At 43.8% G+C, this 19,518-nt stretch overlaps 1 protein-coding gene across 1 annotated transcript; it reads left to right on the top strand.

Annotated features, from left to right (window-relative positions):
* The first annotated feature begins 6,137 nt into the window (after positions 1-6,137).
* LOC122743081 (zinc finger protein 420-like) lies at positions 6,138-13,243 on the top strand. The gene is made up of 4 exons (XM_043987780.1): positions 6,138-6,231; positions 7,834-7,960; positions 8,607-8,702; positions 9,854-13,243. The coding sequence occupies exons 1-4, from the start codon at positions 6,229-6,231 to the stop codon at positions 12,001-12,003; spliced, it is 2,376 nt and encodes a 791-aa protein (XP_043843715.1). The 5' UTR covers positions 6,138-6,228; the 3' UTR covers positions 12,004-13,243.
* Positions 13,244-19,518: the final 6,275 nt, after the last annotated feature.

Raw genomic sequence — 19,518 nt, forward strand, 5'->3', positions numbered from 1 at the left:
TATACTTAGTAAAAAAAAAGGTGTTATTTGAAATTGTTACATAATTATATATGATATTCTGAGCCAAGATGTATTCACATTTTTTGCAATCATTTATTATCCTCAATTTTTAAATCCATATGAGACTTGGATTATGGGAATTTATCATTTAAGATATTAATTGCCTTTATTCTGAGTTATCAGATGCCAGTTGGCCAAGATGCCATCCAATCACAAGAGGAATACATGCAAGAGCAGACACTGAACTGTCACATGAGGGGAGATATGCATGAAGTCAAGGTATGGCTGAGGGAACGGCTTTTGACAAATGTTGAGGTTGGATTCTCTTGGTTTAATATTTTATTCTCTTTTTCTCCACAATATTGTACAGATGGCTGGAAGTATTCATCCCACCCATCTCATTCTACACCTGGCTTCTATGCCCCCTCCTATATGCCTGATGCCATGGACATCTCAATCCCATGCATCTGATTAAGTCTGACTCAGTTTCCTCCAATATGTTCAGTGGCATGGACATATATTCCATCCACCTATTTTAAGCCTGGCATACTGCATGGGCAGTATATATTGCTCAAGTGTGGGAATGCTCATTTCCCATCATTTCTCTGTTCTTTTATGGTAACCCCCATAATTATCTCCAGTGTCATGATAAATACACTGTTGAATTTGACCTTGACATCTGTTACCAATTATATTAGATTTTTAATTTCTCATAATGGCATGAGGATAATTAGGCAAATGATGCAAAAAGTGATGAAACAAAGATAAAAATTATTTTTAGAAATTAATATTGCAGCAATTGTCTTCTCAATTTACCCTCCATAAGGGGGGGACTATAGTAATATTTTTATTTATTTATTTATTTATTTTAGTGAGGCAATTGGGGTTAAGTGACTTGCCCAGGGTCACACAGCTAGTAAGTGTTAAGTGTCTGAGGCCGGATTTGAACTCAGGTATTCCTGACTCCAGGGCCGGTGCTCTATCCACTGCGCCACCTAGCTGCCCCCATTTTGTTTTGTTTTGTTTTGTTTTTGTTTTTGTTTTGTTTTGGTTTTTTCTAGTGAGACAATTGGGGTTAAGTGACGTGCCCAGGGTCACACAGCTAGTAAGTGTAAAGTGTCTGAGGCCGGATTTGAACTCAGGTACTCCTGACTCCAGGGCCAGTGCTCTATCCACTGCGCCACCTAGCCGTCCCTGTAATATTTTAAAGAATTTTTCAATTTTTGTTTTACTATATGTTTCATGTGTAACAACTAAGATTCTAAATTCACAGACATGTTTTTGAGAACTTTCATTGTTTGATTTGATTATTGACAAAGCTATTTTAAAGTTGTGTTAAGCTCAATTTTGTAGGAAATTTTCCTGGCTGATTACCAGCATCCGCACATCAACCCCTGAAAAGACTTCCATTCCACAACTACACCTAGAGGACATCTGAGAAAAGACTTTCAAAGACTTTAAATGAACAGTTTTGTTTTGTTGTTGTTGTTGTTGTTGTTGTTTTTTCTCTTTTCTCTTTCTGTTTTAATATATACCATCTGTAACATGTACTCTCTGCAAAGGCCCTACCTTTGCAAGACCAATGTCAAAGCGTCGGTTCATGAGGACAAAAAATTGCCCCTCTGGACAAAACTTTCCTCTCTTCCTTTTCTATATTGTTATTAACATATTGTTAGTTAGCATAGGTAATTATATTCTGTTATTTTTTACTGTTTCATCAAGGAAACGTCCTGTTTCTTGAGGAAACAAAGGGGGGAACTGTAACAATTGGAATGACGCCACCTGCTGGAGACTTACTGTAGAAGAGTTCCACCCATGAAGCGAAGGTCTTTGAGGGCAAGACCAGGAGTCTTTTCTTTGGCATCAGGAAGTGACGTTGGCTAGTGGGAGGAGGAAGGGACCTGGCACTCTGACTGGCGCTCTTTTCCTGAGGATGCTGGTGGAGAGCGGAGCTAGAAATGTTCTCTCCCTTTAATAGATAGGAATGTAGGCCTTTTCTTCTCTCTTTACCAAATTCTTATTCTCCTTAATAAATGCTTAAAAGTCTAACTCTTGCTAAAGCTTATAATTTATTGGTGACCACTCATTAGATATTTTAGATAGTTTAGCTAGAATTTTAGCCCTTAACATGCCCATTCCACTAAGGGAACTCTTCACGTGCTACAGAAAGACATTCCCCTAGCTCACCAATGGGTTGGAGTCCTACCGGTTACCCTCAACCTGGTTTTTCCTGTCTACCAAGATGGTTTTTACCGGGTATGGCCCCTGGGCATGTTACAACTTCTTGGAGCCACAGATGAGAGTTGGATAATGGATAGATACCAAAAGTGAATAAGCAGCCCTGAAAAGGGCTCGGCATGACCTCACACCAGAGGTGCTAGTCCTCCCTGAACACATCATTTGTCTCAAATAGAAGGTAATTGGGGTAGCTAGGTGGTGCAGTGGATAAAGTACTGGTCCTGGACTCAGAAGGACCTGAGTTCAAATCCAGACTCAGACAAAAAAACCAAATAGAAAGTAATCACAAAGGAAAGGCATTGGGGGTGGGGGGTGGAGAAGAAGAGGCAAGGCCAAGGGGAAAGTCCTCTATAGAAGAAAGTGGCATTTGAGTTGAGTCTTAAAAAAAGAAACCAGGGAAGGCAGGAGGCAGAGAGAAGAAAGACTATTTCAGGCAGGTATGGAGTGTCAGGTGTTTCAATTACTAAGGAGGTCAGTGTCCCTGGATTCTATAGTACAGGAAAGGGAGTAGATCTTAAGAAAATCGCTAAGGTAGAACGGAACCATTCTGTGAAGGGCTTTAAATGTCAAGCAAGGGATTTTATATCTGCAGTGTTCTTTTTATTAACGTAGATTGATGTGAGTTATAAATGTTATGTATTTAAGTAATCGCATAACATATTTATGTCAATGTATAATTTGTAGATACATACATATACACATACACACGAGTGTGTGTTTTCCAGTCCCAGCTCTGACATTGATGTGGGCTGGAATTAATGGTCAAATTGATCATGAGTCATCCCAAAAGAATTACAAGACTCGGTGACTCAGTTTCCCAATTTTTATTGCAATATTGTGAGTGAACACAGGGAGAAAACTAGAATAGTGGAAAGGTATCTCTCGAATAGTGAAAGAAAAAACAGTTGTATTTATAGTATGCATAAATTGATTATCAGTCTTATTATAATAATCTCCACCTTGGGGAGGTACAAGGGAGTACTTATCCTAATTTGGTGTTCCTGGGGTACTAAGCCAACCCTCAAAGTGGGTACCTTTTTCAGTGGAGGTGTGTTTTGGGGGTTTAGACATCATAAGGTGAATCTGGGGACAAATTTGGCCTTTTCTGTGAATGTCTCTTTCTGTTTTCCGTGGTTAGTTTCGAAACATCTTCATTTTTCTTCTACTTCTAGTCAGAATTTCTATAGCCTGTCATTTTTTTTTTCATTGCCCTTTATGTTCCCCTTATGGATACTGATTACTGGGGGTAAGAGAACTTAGCATCCTGACTTGTAAGTTATCCATTAACTGGGGTCTGAATCCCTTTCAGATCTAATATCTGAATTAGAGCTTGGATCTTGGGTTTTTCTGTTAACCCCTTTTTGCCTCCTACATCAACATGAGTTCCAGTCTTTCCTTAAAAGGATTCTATGACCTAGACTAAGTCATTTCATTTTTCTGTGCCTGAGTTTCCTGCATAAAGAGAGGATATAGAGGGCAGCTAGGTGGCGCAGTGGATAAAAGCACCGACCCATAACTGATATCAAATTGCTTGCTGGCTTTGGGAGGGGAAAGGAAAGGGAGAGGGGAGAAAAATTTGGAGCACAAAAATATATTTACATGTAATTGAGAAAAATAAAAAAAAAAACTCTAGACAGTACAAGAAACCTGGGAGTATAGCTGCCAAAACAAGCCCAGCAATTACATAAACAAAGTTATAAAAACCATTTTATACAAAGAAAAATCAGATTGAAATAATTGGAGAAATATTCATTGTGAATGGGTGAGCAAGGGCGAAATAAACATGACTTTTTTATCCTAACTAATTTATATATCCAACCCGGTAGCAATTAAATTACTAAAAACAAAATGAATTAGAAATAATGATTTTTTAAATTCATCTGTAAGAATAAAAAGACAAGAATATCAAAGAAACTAATGCAGGAAAAGGAAGGAGGGTTAGCAGTACCAGATCTTAAATTATATGATGTAGCAGTAAATATCAAAATGATTTGGGACTGGCTGAAAAATGGAAAGGTAGATCAATGGAACGGAGTAGACATACAATTTGCAGCAGCAAATACGGTAACTGTGTATTTGACAGGTGGAAAGACTTAAGATTTGGGGATAAAAATTCATTATTTGGTAAAAAGAAAGAAATGGTGGGAAAAACGGAGAGGTGTCTGGCAGAAACCGGACATAGAGCAGTATCTTACAACATTTACCGAGATAAAGTCCAAATGGGTACATGACCTGGATATGAAAGGCTATTACAACCAAACAGAATGTGCAGCTGTCAGCCTTCTGGAAGGGGAGCAGCTTTTGACCAGACGAGACGGGGAGTTGAAGACGACGAGAAACGGGGAATCCCGATGACACTAAATGGAGAAGTTGTCGGATCCTGGCCACGGCGGGCGCGCAGCCCCTAAGCAGTGGGAACGTGCCGGGCCGCTCCCGAGGGATGACCCCGCTCTCTCCCCGCCCAGGCTTAACCCGAGCCCGGATCGGCCCCGCCGCTCGGATCCCTGCACCTCATCCCAGCGGGCGCCCCCTTCTAGGACCACGAGCGCCCGAATACACGCTCGAGAGCCTGCCGCAGGCCCGGCGGGGCAGTGAGAGCTGGAGTGCCCACGGCTGCGCGAGGGGCCGGAGCGAGCCCGGGTTCATCACCTGCACCTGCGGCCCCGCAGCCACCTGCCCCTCGTGCCCTCCTTCGGGCCTCGCGGGAGTGGGATTATAACAAACCTTGTGAAGATGGCTCCTGCCTTGGCCAGGAGTTCAGCTCTCTCCATCTTCTTTTGTAGCTGAGATCTCTCTGCCATCTGGAAGCCAGTTCTGCAGGTGCAGGTCCTAAGTAGCTCTGAGCCAGGCCCCCGAGTGGTGCCTAGTTTCTACTCATTCCCTTTCAACTGGGTTCCTGCCCCCACTCCCCACCTCAGTCGGGAGTGGTCTCAGTTACTCACTAAACCGCTTCATCACTTCAGAATTGGACACCCTTCTGTCAGCAGCTTCATGCCCAGGGCTGAGAAGATTTTATGGTTTTGCCCAAAGAGAAGGTCCTTGCTGAGTTCTCAGAGAACTTCATGGAAAAGGAGACTTGACAGTGTGCTTTTCTCAAAGAGTACTTTCTTATTTTTCATTTCAAAGTAGAATGTACCCAATTAGCAATGTAAAGGTGGGGGTCCTTAGGTATTCCTCAAGAGAGAATCACACTCTGGCCCACAGTCCAATTCGAAGGAAAGTGTTCTTTTCTTTGGTGCTGGGAAAGTGACCGCGTGGGAAGTCCAAGACTTCACTCCTGGGGAGGAGATGGCTTAGAAACATCCTCCCCAGGAACGGAGGGAAGGGGCAGCCGTGGGGTGACCTCCCCCCCCCCCCGACCATGGGAAGTTCCCTTTTGGGGTGGGGAAAGCCCGGCTGCTGGTCCTATTCCTGTGGGTGGACGGGGATAGCTTTGAAACGACGGGTGATCGTCCCAGGTAGCGGCCGCCCCTCCTTCTCAGGTGTGTCCGGCCTGACGGCCGGCTGGCCGGACACACTTGACCGGTCCCTCGATCGCTCATTCGTCTGTCCAGTATCTGGTCCCCTTCGGCTCTGCTTCTCCCGGGAGAACCCGAGCCCACAGCAGGACCACGCTCGCCACCTGTCACAGCATCCTCACGTGAAGAGGAGAGAGTTCTCCCCCAGAGCAGGGAGGAGGGAGAGGACCAGCTGTGGGGGTGGGGCCCAGGGGGGCGGGGTTTGGAGGCCTGGGAGGAGCCTAGGGCGAAAGAAGAGGTGACCTTCCCGCGGCTCTGGCAATCTAGGTGCGGAGGGCGGGGCCTGAGCTCCGGGCCGGCCTGTGATTGATTGGCTGATACGGTAGAGGGGGGGGCGGATAGAAACTGGCAGTCCCGGAGCTGACGTCACTCGGCGTTCCGGAAGCAGGCGGGGAGGAGTCCGGTCCCGGACAGGTCGGAGCCGTGGTTGGGCTGCCCGCGCTCTTGGGGGTCCCCCTCCTCGTCGGACCCCATGGTGAGCGCCCCCTCCCAGGCCCCAGCCGCTCCCGCAACACCCCCCAACCTCCCAGGCCGCGCCTCCCGGCCCCACCTGGGGTTGTCCCGCCTCTGCGCGCCGGCTCCTCCCTTGGGCACCCGGCCCTGCCGCCAGCCCCAGCAGAGGGCCCCCCTCGGGACTCTCTCGCTCCCCGGACCGAGCCCGAGGCCCCGCGGCCTCCCGGGCACTTCCCTGTCGGGAGCGCCCCAATCTCTGCACGTGAGGGCAGGGCCCGGGCCTCTGGGGCCTCGTGCCTGCCCTGGGACCCCTCCCCACCTCACGGTGGGTGGAGGCTTGGAATCCGGTCGAGATCAGGCCTTGGTCCCTCAGGAAGAGGGTCCCCTTCCTTTGCGGAGAGCCCACCCTGTGAAGTAGCCCAGGGCGCCCCGCCGAGAAAAGAGGGGAGTTCTTGGGGGTCCCTCCCTGGTTCAGCAGCTAGAGAACCAAGGGAAAGGGGCGCAGGGTGAGGAGTGGACCCCAGGCCCGAGTGAGGAAAATGGCCCTTTTGTGTACGGGGCGAAGTGGGATGGGAGTCCAGCCCACGCCCCATGCGCTGGCCCAAGCCCTGCCGTGGCGGCGGCGGTGGGGGGGGGGGGGGGAGGAAACAGGCGGCTGAGCCCTCCCACGGCTCAGGCTTCCGCAGAGCTGGCCAGCCTCTCCAGCATGGGCCCTCTTGGCTTTTCTCCCCACTGGTATAGCCCTCGGGGCATACTGAGGTAATTTCTCCTGGAGAAATTGGCAGCTCTTCCCTTGTCGTGTAGCTCAATCCCGAGTCGGTGAGCCGTGCTCTTTGAATCAATAAAGGAACCCTCCTTTCTTCATCACCTGCCTTTTGTTTTATGAACCCAAGTGTTAGAACGAAGGAATGGGGGCGGGGGGGGGGGGCGGCGCGCAGAGACAGGTGGAAGCTGTTTTGGCTATGACAAGTCATCCCCAGAGTAACCTGGAGCCCTCAGAGGAACAGGTGATAGAGCTCTTCTTCACTTGGCTAGGAGCTGCCTCCCACCCCTCAGGGCAGTCCCAACTCTGAGGAATATCACTTTAGAATCCTCTTCCTGTTTTCATCCAGAGAAGATTTTATTTCAGCTTCTCAAGAAGCAAACCAGATCTTTTCTTTAACTCTGTTCTTTTAAGTGATCTCATAAAACTCCCACCTGCACCCCCCCCAACCCTTACCCCCACTGAATACTCAAGAACTCTTCACAGAATTTTCTTTAGAATGTAACACATGAATTCTGATAAGGAAGACATTTCGTATCACTCTCTCTCTTTTTCCTGCACAGATCCATCTACCTCAGAGATAGAGCACATACTTTCTCCCTGATTCCATAGGGAGATGCATTGCAGAATAAAATTCTCAGCTTTATTACAACTGCTCATGTAAAATGCATTTCTCAAAATTCACTTGGGCTCTGAATGACTGTGCTTTTAAGAGCTGACTCTGATACTCATACAGGGCATGACCTTTGGGGAAATCCCTTCCCTGTGTGATTCATTCTCTTCCTGCAAAATGATGAGGGCTGGACTATTTAATTCTGAAGTGTCTTTCAGCTCTTTGTCCTATGACTTTTGATGGTTTAGGAGTTGGTGACGTTCAAGGAGGTGGCTGTGCACTTCACCAAGAAGGAGTGGGGCCTTTTGGACCCTCATCAGAAGGAGCTGTACAAGGAGGTCATGCTGGAGAATGCCCGGAACTTGCTCTCCCTGGGTAAGGACACTTCCCCTGGGAACTCTGAGTCTGTGACCGAAGGGAATATCTTCATTCCCTACCGTGCAGGGTTTGGTGCACTTATCAGTTATTATAAAGAGAAAAGTGCTGGTCTCCTGTGTTCAGGACACAGGGTCCTCCTTTTACTGGTTTTCCTAGACTAGTCAGTGAGGGTTTCTTGGGTTTGCCAGCAGAGGACTCTCAGCCGAAGAAGCAAACACACTCCCTGAATGAATTCGTATAGAAGGTTTCTATAAGTTTCAGGGAGTGAGGAGCCAGGCAGGGGGACAAGGTAAAAGCTGATACGTCAAGGTCCCTGGAGCTGGGTCTCAAGACCGATCTGGCACAAGAGCCCTTTTTAATTAGTTTGGGGGTGAGGAGTTTCTGCCAGAGTGGGACATGGCAGGATTTGGGGTGGGGCGAGGGAGGAGGAACGAAGGTTCTGGCTGTTTCTCAGAATCGGTTGCACAGCAGGATAACGTGACACAGCCTCCTTTGGGTTGCTTGTATTACAAGCACTGACATGTGATCCTTGTGGAGTGACTCTCAATATGGAGGTGCTCTGGGGACACACCCTTTTTCCCTGAGGAGAACTAAATTGCCAGGTTCTCTCTGTGACCATCCTTAATTGATTTCCCATGCCCAGGACTTCCAGTTCCCAAAGAAGATGCCATCTCTTATTTTGAGCAAAAGAATATACCATGGATGCTGGATCAAGAAGGCCTGAGGAGCAGCTGTCCAGGTGAGGGAGGTGAAACCTGGTATAGGAGAGCCGTGATGGCACGAGGCTTCTTTGTGTCATGGTGAAACAAGTGCTAGATTTGGGAACAGGAAGATCTGTCTTGGATCTTTGGGGGGGGGGGGTTGTAGTGAGGGGGAGTATTTTTTATCAGTGGTTTCCTGGGCAGGTTCCTGAAGCGTGGCGCCTCAGTTTGCCCATTTGTAAAGTGAGGGGATTGGACTGCTTGGCCTTTCAGCTCCCTTCCAGGGATCAATCTATGATCCTATAAGAAGTCATTGTTTAGAATTTGCGGGTATGGAACCCTCCTGAGAAATACAAAAAGGCATCAGGCTATCCAATATGAGGTTTCTTAGACCTTCAAGTCAGCAAACATCTAAGTGCCTGCTACGTGCTAGGCCCTTTGCTAAACATTGGGGACCTAAAGAAATGCAGGGGATGTCCCCTGTTCTCATGGAGCTCGTGGTCTAGTGGGGCAAACAACATGCCAACAACTATGTAGAAACTTGTGGACAGGATACATTGGAGCTAATTGACAGAGGGAAGGCACTTAAAACTAAGGAGGATTGGGAAGGGTAGATTATGGAAGGTGGGCTCTAGCTGGGGCTTCAGGGAAGCCAGAGTGAGCACTCTAGGCTGGTTTTTGTTTCTGTTTTGTTTTTTTTTTCTTTTTGCGGGGCAGTGGGGGTTAAGTGACTTTCCCAGGGTCACACAGCTAGTAAGTGTCAAGTATCTGAGGCCGGATTTGAACTCAGGTACTCCTGAATCCAGGGCCGGTGCTTTATCCACTGCACCACCTTGCTGCCCCACTCTAGGCTGTTTTTAAAAATAATTACTATTGCTAGAGATATTAGTTTTGGGTAAGCACATATTAATTTTGTTAATATTATACCAGTAAATGCTTAACCACCTGTCTCTCCAACTTCTCGTGATCTTAGGCTACATGGTAGAGAAAGCAGGGTGAGAGCTTCAGCATGCCAGTTAGCACTAGCTGGAACAAAGCACTCAAAGACCCAGAAGACCTAGAAGGGAGAGAACCTCCTGGACTCTTCCAAGGGTTTTTATCCTCTTTTGATAGAGGCAGGTCATTATACATTGATCAAAGCTAAGTGTGTGTATCTGTGTATATATGTTTTGTTGTTGGCTTTTTTCAGAAAAAGAGATCAGAATTGAAATGAAAAAGACTACTGCAAAGCTAAGCCTTTCTGTGGAAGAAACTCACAAGCAAAGATCAATGAGTGATGGTTCCTGTGACTTCACTTGCAGAGAAACCTATACTGTACAACAGAGAATCCACACTGGTGAGAAGCTTTATGAATGTGATCGATGCAGAAAGACATTCACAAAGAACTCCCATCTTGTTCAACATCGGCGAATCCACACTAGAGAGAAACCTTATCAATGTAATCAATGTGGGAAAACTTTCCAAAAGAATAACAAACTTGCTGAACATCAGAGAATCCACACTGGAGAGAAACCTTATGAATGCAATCATTGTGGAAAGACATTCACAAAGAGCTCCCATCTTGTTCGACATCAGAGGATCCACACAGGAGAGAAACCTTATGAATGTAATCAGTGTGGAAAGACATTCACACAGAGCTCCAATCTTGCTTTACATGAGAGAATCCACACTGGAGAGAAACCTTATAAATGTAATCAATGTGGAAAAGCTTTCAGGTACAGTTCTAATCTTTCACTACATCAGAGAATCCACACTGGAGAGAAACCTTATGAATGTAATCAATGCAGAAAGACATTCACACAGAGTTCTAGTCTTGCTCAACATCAGAGAATCCATACTGGGGAGAAACCTTATGAATGTAATCAATGTGGAAAAACTTTTCTAAAGAGAAACAAGCTTACTGAACATCAGAGAATCCACACTGAAGGGAAACCATACGAATGTAATCAATGTGGAAAGACTTTCCGATGGAGGAAGAGCATTGCTGATCACCAGAGAATCCACACTGGAGAGAAACTTTATGAATGTAATCAGTGTGGGAAAACCTTCATATGTAGGAAGAGTATTATTGTACATCAGAGGATCCATACTGGAGAGAAGCCTTATGGATGTAATCAGTGTGGAAAGGCATTCACACTGCGCTCCAGTCTTACTGAACATCAGATGATCCACACAGGAGAAAAACCTTATGAATGTAATCTGTGTTTAAAAGCCTTCTTAAAGAAAAGCAAACTTGTTGAACATCAGAGAATCCACACTGGAGAGAAACCTTATGAATGTAACCAATGTGGAAAAACTTTCAGATGTAGGAGTAGTATTGCTGTACATCAGAGGATCCACACTGGAGAGAAACCTTATGAATGTAATCAATGTGGAAAGGTTTTTACACAGAAGATCAATCTTAGTATTCATAAACAAATCCACAGTGTAGAGAAATCTTATGAATGTATTCAATGTGGAAAAACTTTCCTAAAGAAAAGCAAACTTGCTGAACATCAGAGAATCCACACTGGAGAGAAACCTTATGTATGTAATCAATGTGGAAAGGCATTCACAAAGCGCTACCATCTTGTTAGACATCAGAAAATCCACACTGGAGAGAAGCCTTATGAATGTAATCAATGTGGAAAGACTTTCACAGAGAGTTCCATGCTTGCTGGACATCAGAGAATCCACACTGGAGAGAAATCTTATAAATGTAATCAATGTGGAAAAGCTTTCAGGTATAGCTCCAGTCTGGCTGGACATCAGAGAATCCACAGTGGAGAGAAACCTTATGAATGTAATCAATGTGGAAAGACTTTCAGATGTAGGAAGAGTATCATTGAACATCAGAGAATACACACTGGAGACAAACCTTATGAGTGTAATCAATGTGGAAAGCTTTTCATATTCAGCTCCAATCTTGCTCAACACCAGAGAATCCACACTGGAGAAAAACTTTATGAATGTTTTCAATGTGGAAGAACATTCACACAGAGTTCACATCTTGTTCGACATGAGAGAATCCACAATGAAGAGAAACCTTATGAATGTAAACAATGTGGAAAAACTTTCAGATGCAGGAGGAGTATTGCTCTACATCAGAGGATTCACACTGGAGAGAAACCTTATGAATGTAATCAATGTGGAAAGGTTTTTACAGAAAAGACCAGTCTTACTATACATAAACGAATCCACACTGTAGAAAAACCTTATAAATGTATTCATTGTGGAAAAACTTTCCCAAAGAAAAACAAACTTGCTGACCATCAGAGATTCCACACTAGAGAGAAACCTTTTGAATGTAATCAATGTGGAAAGGGTTTTACACAGATCTCCCATCTTGTTAGACATTAGAGAATCCACACTAGAGAGAAACCTTATGAATGTAATCAGTGTGGTAAAGCCTTCCAGCAAACGTCAGTCCTTCTTTCCCATTAGAGAATTCATACTAGGTAGAAGTCTTATTACTAACATGAAGAAATGTCATTCAAATGCAATACATAGCTTCTTAACAGAACTTTATCTCTGGGTAAAAGCTGTATATGGACTAGTGTGGGAAGGTCTTCAACCAGTGATCATCTTTTACTTGACATCAGAGCATTCATATTGGAAAGAAGCCTTATGAATCTGTTCAAGGGGCCGTGCCTTTCCCTGGAAAATTGAGGTCACTGGTGAGGGGTTATATTTTGTTACTGTGACAAGTAAAACTAAATGCATGGTAGCCTTAAATTAGAAGCTTTAGCACCAGTCTTCGGGCATTAAGCAATTATCAAAGCATAGTAAAGAGAGAACACATAGAGTTCAGAAAGTTAAGAAAAAGCCTATCTACCCTAGAGTTCAGCCTGGACTCCTTCTTCTCCTTCCCTTGTGCCACTATGTGGTTCCAGCCACAAAAAAGAGAAAGAGCCATAGAACCAGGGGCACTGCATACTTCCTACATCCCCCAGAAGAGGCCATCCTTCAAGCTGATTGGTTAGATTTGTTCACTGGACTTGAGGGTGGGCTCTTTGAGTTCAAAGTCCTTAGCTTCTGAGAACAATACCCTATTGAGGTGTGGTTTCAATTTAATTAACTTTAAGTGAGTCAATCAGCAGAGTCAGTCTCAATTCAATCTATCTAGATCAATCTCCTCTGGTTGGGGTCTTTGGGCATTGACAAATCCCATTATTTTCTCACATTCCCTGTGCTTTGTTAAGAAACATGCTTTCCTTAATGAATCAACATTACAGATACTTATGACTAACAACGTAAAGGGAATGAAGAGAGAGAAAAGAAACAGAGTGACACAGTGACAGTAAACTAAAGGGGGCACTCCCCTTTAGTAGGTGAACATTACAAATAGTGTAAAACCTGAAAATGTCCATTTAAATCTTTGGAAGTCTTTTCTCAGATGATTCTTGGGATGTCCTCTGTCTGGGTGTGGTTGTAGAGTGAGTAAGGTGTGGATGCTGATGATCAGCTAGAAAGCCTCAGCTGGAGAGTTTTGGGTGTGGTTGTAAAATCTCTCAGGTGTTTCATATACTGATAATCAGCTGGAAAGTTTCCTACAAAATTGATCTTAACACAACTTTAATTAGCTTTGTCAATCACCAAATCAAACAATGAAAGTTTTCAAAAACTTCTAAGGAAATTCAGGATCTTTTAGAGATATAATAAAAACAAAAAATTGAATTTTTTAAGCTGAGCATACAATTACCTTTGTGAAAAATCAGAACATATTTTAATACAAGTTAAAACACAATCTTAAAAGAATTTAAATCGCTATGAAATTCATATGTTCTGCCTGGCCTGAGCTTTGTGGGTTGTAGGGTGTATGGAACTGTGGAGTTACTCCCAGGAAGGAGTAGATTTGGGATAGAACACAAGCAGGAAAATGTGTGCCTTCGTCACAATCAGGGGCTGGGAAACACCTCCACCCACTTTAGACATTGTTATATAATCAATCTGTAGATGCTCAAAAGGTGTATATGCTAAAGGACATCCTCCATAAGCTTTAGCCTGGAAGGCATGTTGGTTATAAGTATGATAGACAGGACAAGAGGCACAAGCCCTAGAGGCCACATTAGTAAATGCAGGGGCAATTGAAACCCTTTTTACTGAGTCCTCAATTCCTTGTGTGCCAAAATGGCCTTTTCTGTGAATAGATAGGCATATCTGATGATATAAGCTTTGGGGGAGAAGTGGCTTTCCCTCCAAAGTCACCCAGATCCCACTGACCTCTTTAATCTTGAATTTCTTTTTCCACTTCTCCAGACTTCTTATAAGTAAGAGAAATCGAAACATCAGAAGAAGAAAGGTTAAATACATGTTCGGGGCTTCCAAAGCAGCAAGCTTAGCAGCAGCAGCAGCAGCTCATTCTTTCCCTTTTGTGACAGGGTCACTTTTTCCTGTACGAGCAGGACAATAAACAATAGCTGTAGCAGATGGGAGTTTTAAGGCAGATAGCAATAACTTTGCCAGCAGATGTTAAAAATCTTCTCTACAGCCATAACATTCCTATAGCAGGGCAGATGCTGAATCAATCAATCTATCTATCTATCTATCTATCTATCTATCTATCTATCTATCTATCTATCTATCTATCTATCTATCTATCTATCTATCTATCTATCTGGAATCAGTGTAAACAGTGGCACTTTTTCCTCTGGGTAGAGAACAGGGTTGTGTGAGAGCCATCATGAGGTTTCTCAGCTATGTCAACTAGGGAGGTGCAGTCATGCAAAGGCTTTCCTGACAATGGCAGGTCAGGAAGCAGTGTTGCTGGGTTAAGGACTATACAATGCTTTGAAGTGATTCTCTCATTTCTTAGCAAGGTTACTTCATATCTAGTGTGCCTTTGATCTGAAAAAGCCTGTGTCCTATGATGCAGTAAGAGAGCCTCATCTTCATGAGGGCACTGCACGATTAGAGGGTTACCTAAAACCAGATCAGAGGCTTTTTCTACCAAAAGAGCAGTAGCCACCATGACCCAAAGGCACGGTGGCGCCCCAGAGGCCACAGAATCTAGTTGGCTTGAATAATAAGCTATTGGGTACTGGACAGGTTCTAATTTTTTGAGTCTGGACCCCAGAAGCTACTCTCTGTTCATGTACAAGAAGAGTAAAAGACTGTAGTCTGGGAGTCCTAGTGTAGGTGATGATAACAAGGCCCATTTTAATTCTGATATAGCTGAAAGATGTTGGGAATCTAGCTGTAAAGGTTCTGGGACAGAATTTTTGCTTAGAGCTGTAAGAGGTTTAGTAATTTCACCAAAAGAAGGTATCCATTGTCTGCAATACCACCTGCTCCCAGAATAGCCCTTAGCTGCTTCTTAGTAGAGGGAGCATAAAGTTGTTGAATAGTCTGGACACACTTAGAAGAGATGAATTGCATGCCAGCAGCCAAAATAAAACCCAAATATTACACCTGAGGTAGGCACCACTGTACTTTTGACTTAGAGACATTGTGGCTTCTTTTATGCATCTCTAGTAACAGATGGCGGCTGTATTCCTGGCAGATCTCAGCATTAGGTGCAGCCAGGAGTAAGTCATCACATTGAACTAAAGTAGAACTTTTAAAGGTAATGCAGGCTAAATCCTGTTGCAGAATTTGAGAGAATAGTGTGGGACTGTCAACAAACCCCTGTGGGAGTCTGGTCCAAGTCCACTGTATTTTTCCAGGAGAAGGCAAACATATTCGAAATCCTGATGTACTGGTATGGAAAAGAAGGAACAGAGATCTACCACTGTGAAGCATGTTGCCTCACACGGGATTGAGGAACTGATAGTAGCAGGGTTGGGCACTATTTGATGTCTAGGTATAACATAAGAGTTAATTGCTCACAGATCTAATACAAAATGATAAACAGGTTTCCCATCTGACCCATGCTTGGGCTTCTTAACTGGCAAAATTGGAGTGCTACACAGAGAATGATGGCATGGGACAGTTATGCCTTGGTTTGTCAAAGCCCCAATTATTGGAGCAATTCCCTCCATGGCTTCTGTATGTAAGGTGTAGGGGCTAAATTTTAATTGGGGAGTGTTAGCTAGGCAGCTTGCCACAATATTGGGGCAAGGAAGGAGATTAACATCCTCTTTCAAAAACAGCAGGGTTTATTAACAAGAACGAACTTAAAAACACAAGTAAGATTAGTAGAATTAAGGGAAAGGGGAAAGAAAGGAATCCTGTCTCTTTCCAGCTCCACACCAGAATGTCGAAACTCCTCCTTCCTCCTTCCCAGCAACCCTCGGGCTCCCAGGAAACAGAGCAGATGGACACAGCCCCAAGCTAATTGGCCGGCAGCCCTGAATGACAGAATTAACAAGCCAGTCTACAACTGCCAGCCCCCCTTCAGCTTTTGGACACTGGAGGTCACCTGACTGCCCTCACCTGGCTTCCAGTCATGGCGGGGCTGCCTTCATTATAATTTGGCTAGGCCCATGCAGGCGCACGGGTGCACGCTGGGGTCAGGGTGCACGGGGTCTCTAATTTTAGGCCAAGATGGAGTCATAGAAACCTCAAATCACAATTAATTCTTTGCAAAGGGATATTATGGAATGGATGGTGGTGGGCCACCTTTGGTCTTAATGGTAACAGGCACAGCAGATTTAAGGAGACCTACATCAGTAGAGGAAGAAGCCCACAGGGACTCAGTAATATCAGAAGGGATTTCAAATGTATCCCTCACTGTTTCCTGAGTGTCTGAGATCAAAATTGGCAGCAAGTGAACAGTGTCCTCTGGCAATTCCAGGGAAATGCCACCATCTGGGGAACAAGATACGGTTGCTCTAAGTTTACAAAGGAGGGCACAAACTAATAGATTTGCAGGAGAGTAGGGCATAAGTAGAAATGAATATTCCACTGTTAATGGGCCCATAGTTTCCATGCAAGGGATTAATTTTTCTAACAGAGCTTTCCTTGAGACTCCAAGTACATTTAGAGATCCAATAGATGTACATTCAGGGTCAGGTTTGCTCACTAGAACTGATCTTGAGGCTCCTGTATCTAATAACCAATCATAAGTGTCCCCAATCCTAAGGGTTACATGGGGTTCATTATTCTGGGGAGGTAAATGGACTGTCAAGGTAAAGTCTTCAGATTCCATTATCCTTTCCCCTCCCCTACACCACCAGTCCTCTGTATCTCTCTAAAAGGATCTATAGTTGTTTTGGTTCTCCCCCTCTGTTGTAACGATTGGAATAACGCCACCTGCTGGATACTAACTGTAGAAGAGTTCTGCCCATGAAGCGAAGGTCTTTGAGGGCAAGACCAGGAGTCTTTGGTATCAGGAAGTGAGGCGGACTAGTGGGAGGAGGAAGGAGGAGACGGAGGCGCGCTTCCTTTTGGACTCTGGCGGAGAGCGGAGCTAGAAATGTGCTCTCCCTTTAATAGATAGGAATCTAGGCCTTTCTTTCTCTTTACCAAATTCTTATTCTCCTTAATAAATGCTTAAAAGCCTAACTCTTGCTAAAGCTTATAATTTATTGGCGACCACTCATTAAATAGTTTAGACAGTTTAGCTAGAATTTTAGCCCTTAACACTGTGCCTCTCTGAGAGGATCTATTACTGTTTTGATTCTGCCTCTCTGAGAGGATCTATAATTTTGATTCTGCCCCCTGAAGGGGTTTCTAAATTCACCAGTTATCATCTGAGTTCTTTGCATAATTCTACAGTATTGCATCATGTGACCCTGTTTATTACAATAATAACAAAATCTAGGGGGTTGAGTGATTCTCAACTGCCTGACCTCACTGCCTTATGGTTTCCTGTAATGGAGCTAAAATGCCCCGTCTGTTCCTTTCTTCCCTCTCATTTCCTTCATAAATATATGTTGCTTTTTCTTTAATTCTGTCAGTACTCAAGGCATTCCAACCTGGACACTGCCTTTCCAAACATTTCTGTATTTCTGGCAAGGATTGGTGCTCCAAATGGTTAGATATAAAATAAGCATCTCTAGAATCTAATGGGTCTAATCTAGTATATTGTTCAGCACTCTTACGCAGTCTGTCATAGAATTTATTAGTTCTTTCATTAGGTTCTTGAATAGTATCTATAAATTTTTGTCAGCCATCAGTCTCCATGTGGCATTTAAAATTATATGTGGTTGCCCTATTTCTGTACCAAGTTTTAGGGAAACATAGCTGGGGTTTCTAATATATATATATATATATATATAGCTACTTAGAAATTAGAGGCTACCCCACCCTTCCACACTGCTAAAAGCTAATTGGCTAGCATCATTCAAATCTATTGGTATAATGGATTTAAGGGTGTTACAGCACTGATGATATCTGAGTCCCTCTGAGGGGAAAAAGCCTTCAGTTAGGTGTGGTTTTGAGTGAGGTAACTTCTATTGTCTATTCACAGTCCAAAGTCCAACTATATTTCCTTTGAAATTCTGGCTCTGGGCTGGCCTTAGGAAAGGTTTGGCCAGGCTCTCTGAGTCTCATAGAAACCCATTATTTTCTCACAGATCCCTCTGTGCTTTGTTAAGAAACATGGATGGTTTCCTTAAATGAAGCAATAATGACAGATACTTATAAAGGGTTCTATGATGACTAACAATGTACTGGGGAAAAAAAGAGAGAAAAGAATTTGACCAATGCATTTTCTTTTTTTTTTGTTTTTGTTTTTTGTTTTTGTTTTTTTTTAGTGAGGCAATTGGGGTTAAGTGACTTGCCCAGGGTCACACAGTTAGTAAGTGTTAAGTGTCTGAGGACAGATTTGAACTCAGGTACTCCTGACTCCAGGGCCGGTGCTCTATCCACTGCGCCACCTAGCTGCCCCTGACCGATGCATTTTCAAAAACTAAAGGGGGTAGTCCCCTTTAGGAGGTAGATATTACAAATAGTGTATGCAGTAGGAAAAGGCAAAGAGGAAAATGTCCATTTAAGTCTTTGAAGGTCTTATCTCAGATGATTCTTGAGATGTCATCTGGGTGTATCTCTGGATTCTGGGCATAACTCTGGATTATGGGCACGGTCTCAGGTGTGGTTGTAGAGAAGTCTCTCAGCTGTAGATGGAATTTGGAATCAGGTACCCAGGGAACACTAGGGATTGACTGGTCCTCCATGCTGCTGGAAAGTTTCCTACAAAATTGATCTTAACACAATTTTAAATAGCTTTGTCTATAACCAAATCAATGAGAGTTCTCAAAAACAAATTCAGAATCTTTTAGAGATTTTAAAATTATCTATTGTCCAGTTGTTACATATGAAACAAAAACTGAAACATTTTTTAAAAAACTTAATATTACCGCAGACCTCCCTGTGGAGAATAAATTGAGAAAATGTAATATAAAAGTCACCAGATTAATTGCAGTTATAATAACCTAATAAAAGTGGATGTCTCCTTAAGTTACTTGCAAAAGAGTGCATAAATTATGCTGATTATACCCTTCTTTAATACAGGGCTGACAATTGTGATATTAATTAAGAAAAAGGCCTTATAGCCTGGTTTCATTATTTTTTACCATCATGTGTCTAAATACCCTCATGCCACTATGAAAAATTAAAGAATCTAATATAACTGGTCACATGTCAAGGACAAATCCAGCACTGTATCCACCTTGACATCTGAGATAATTATGGGGTTACCATAAAAGAATAGAGAAGTAAGGGAAATGAATGTTGCCAAACTTCGTGGCTCTGCAGACAACCAATGTAGTATGTTGAGGGGAAACTGAGTCAAGCTTAATCAGATGCATGGGATTGAGACGTCCATGACATCAGGCATGTAGGAGGAGGTGAGTCGAAGCCAGGTGTAGAATGAGATAACTAGGATGAAAACATTCAGCCACCTTTATTACATATCTGGAACGTCCAGTGCTATGTGGGGGGGAAATTAAACCAAGAGAAGCCAACCTCACCTCTTGCCAAAGGTTGTTTTCT

Source organism: Dromiciops gliroides, chromosome 2, assembly GCF_019393635.1.
Source record: "Dromiciops gliroides isolate mDroGli1 chromosome 2, mDroGli1.pri, whole genome shotgun sequence".
NCBI lineage: Eukaryota > Metazoa > Chordata > Mammalia > Microbiotheria > Microbiotheriidae > Dromiciops > Dromiciops gliroides.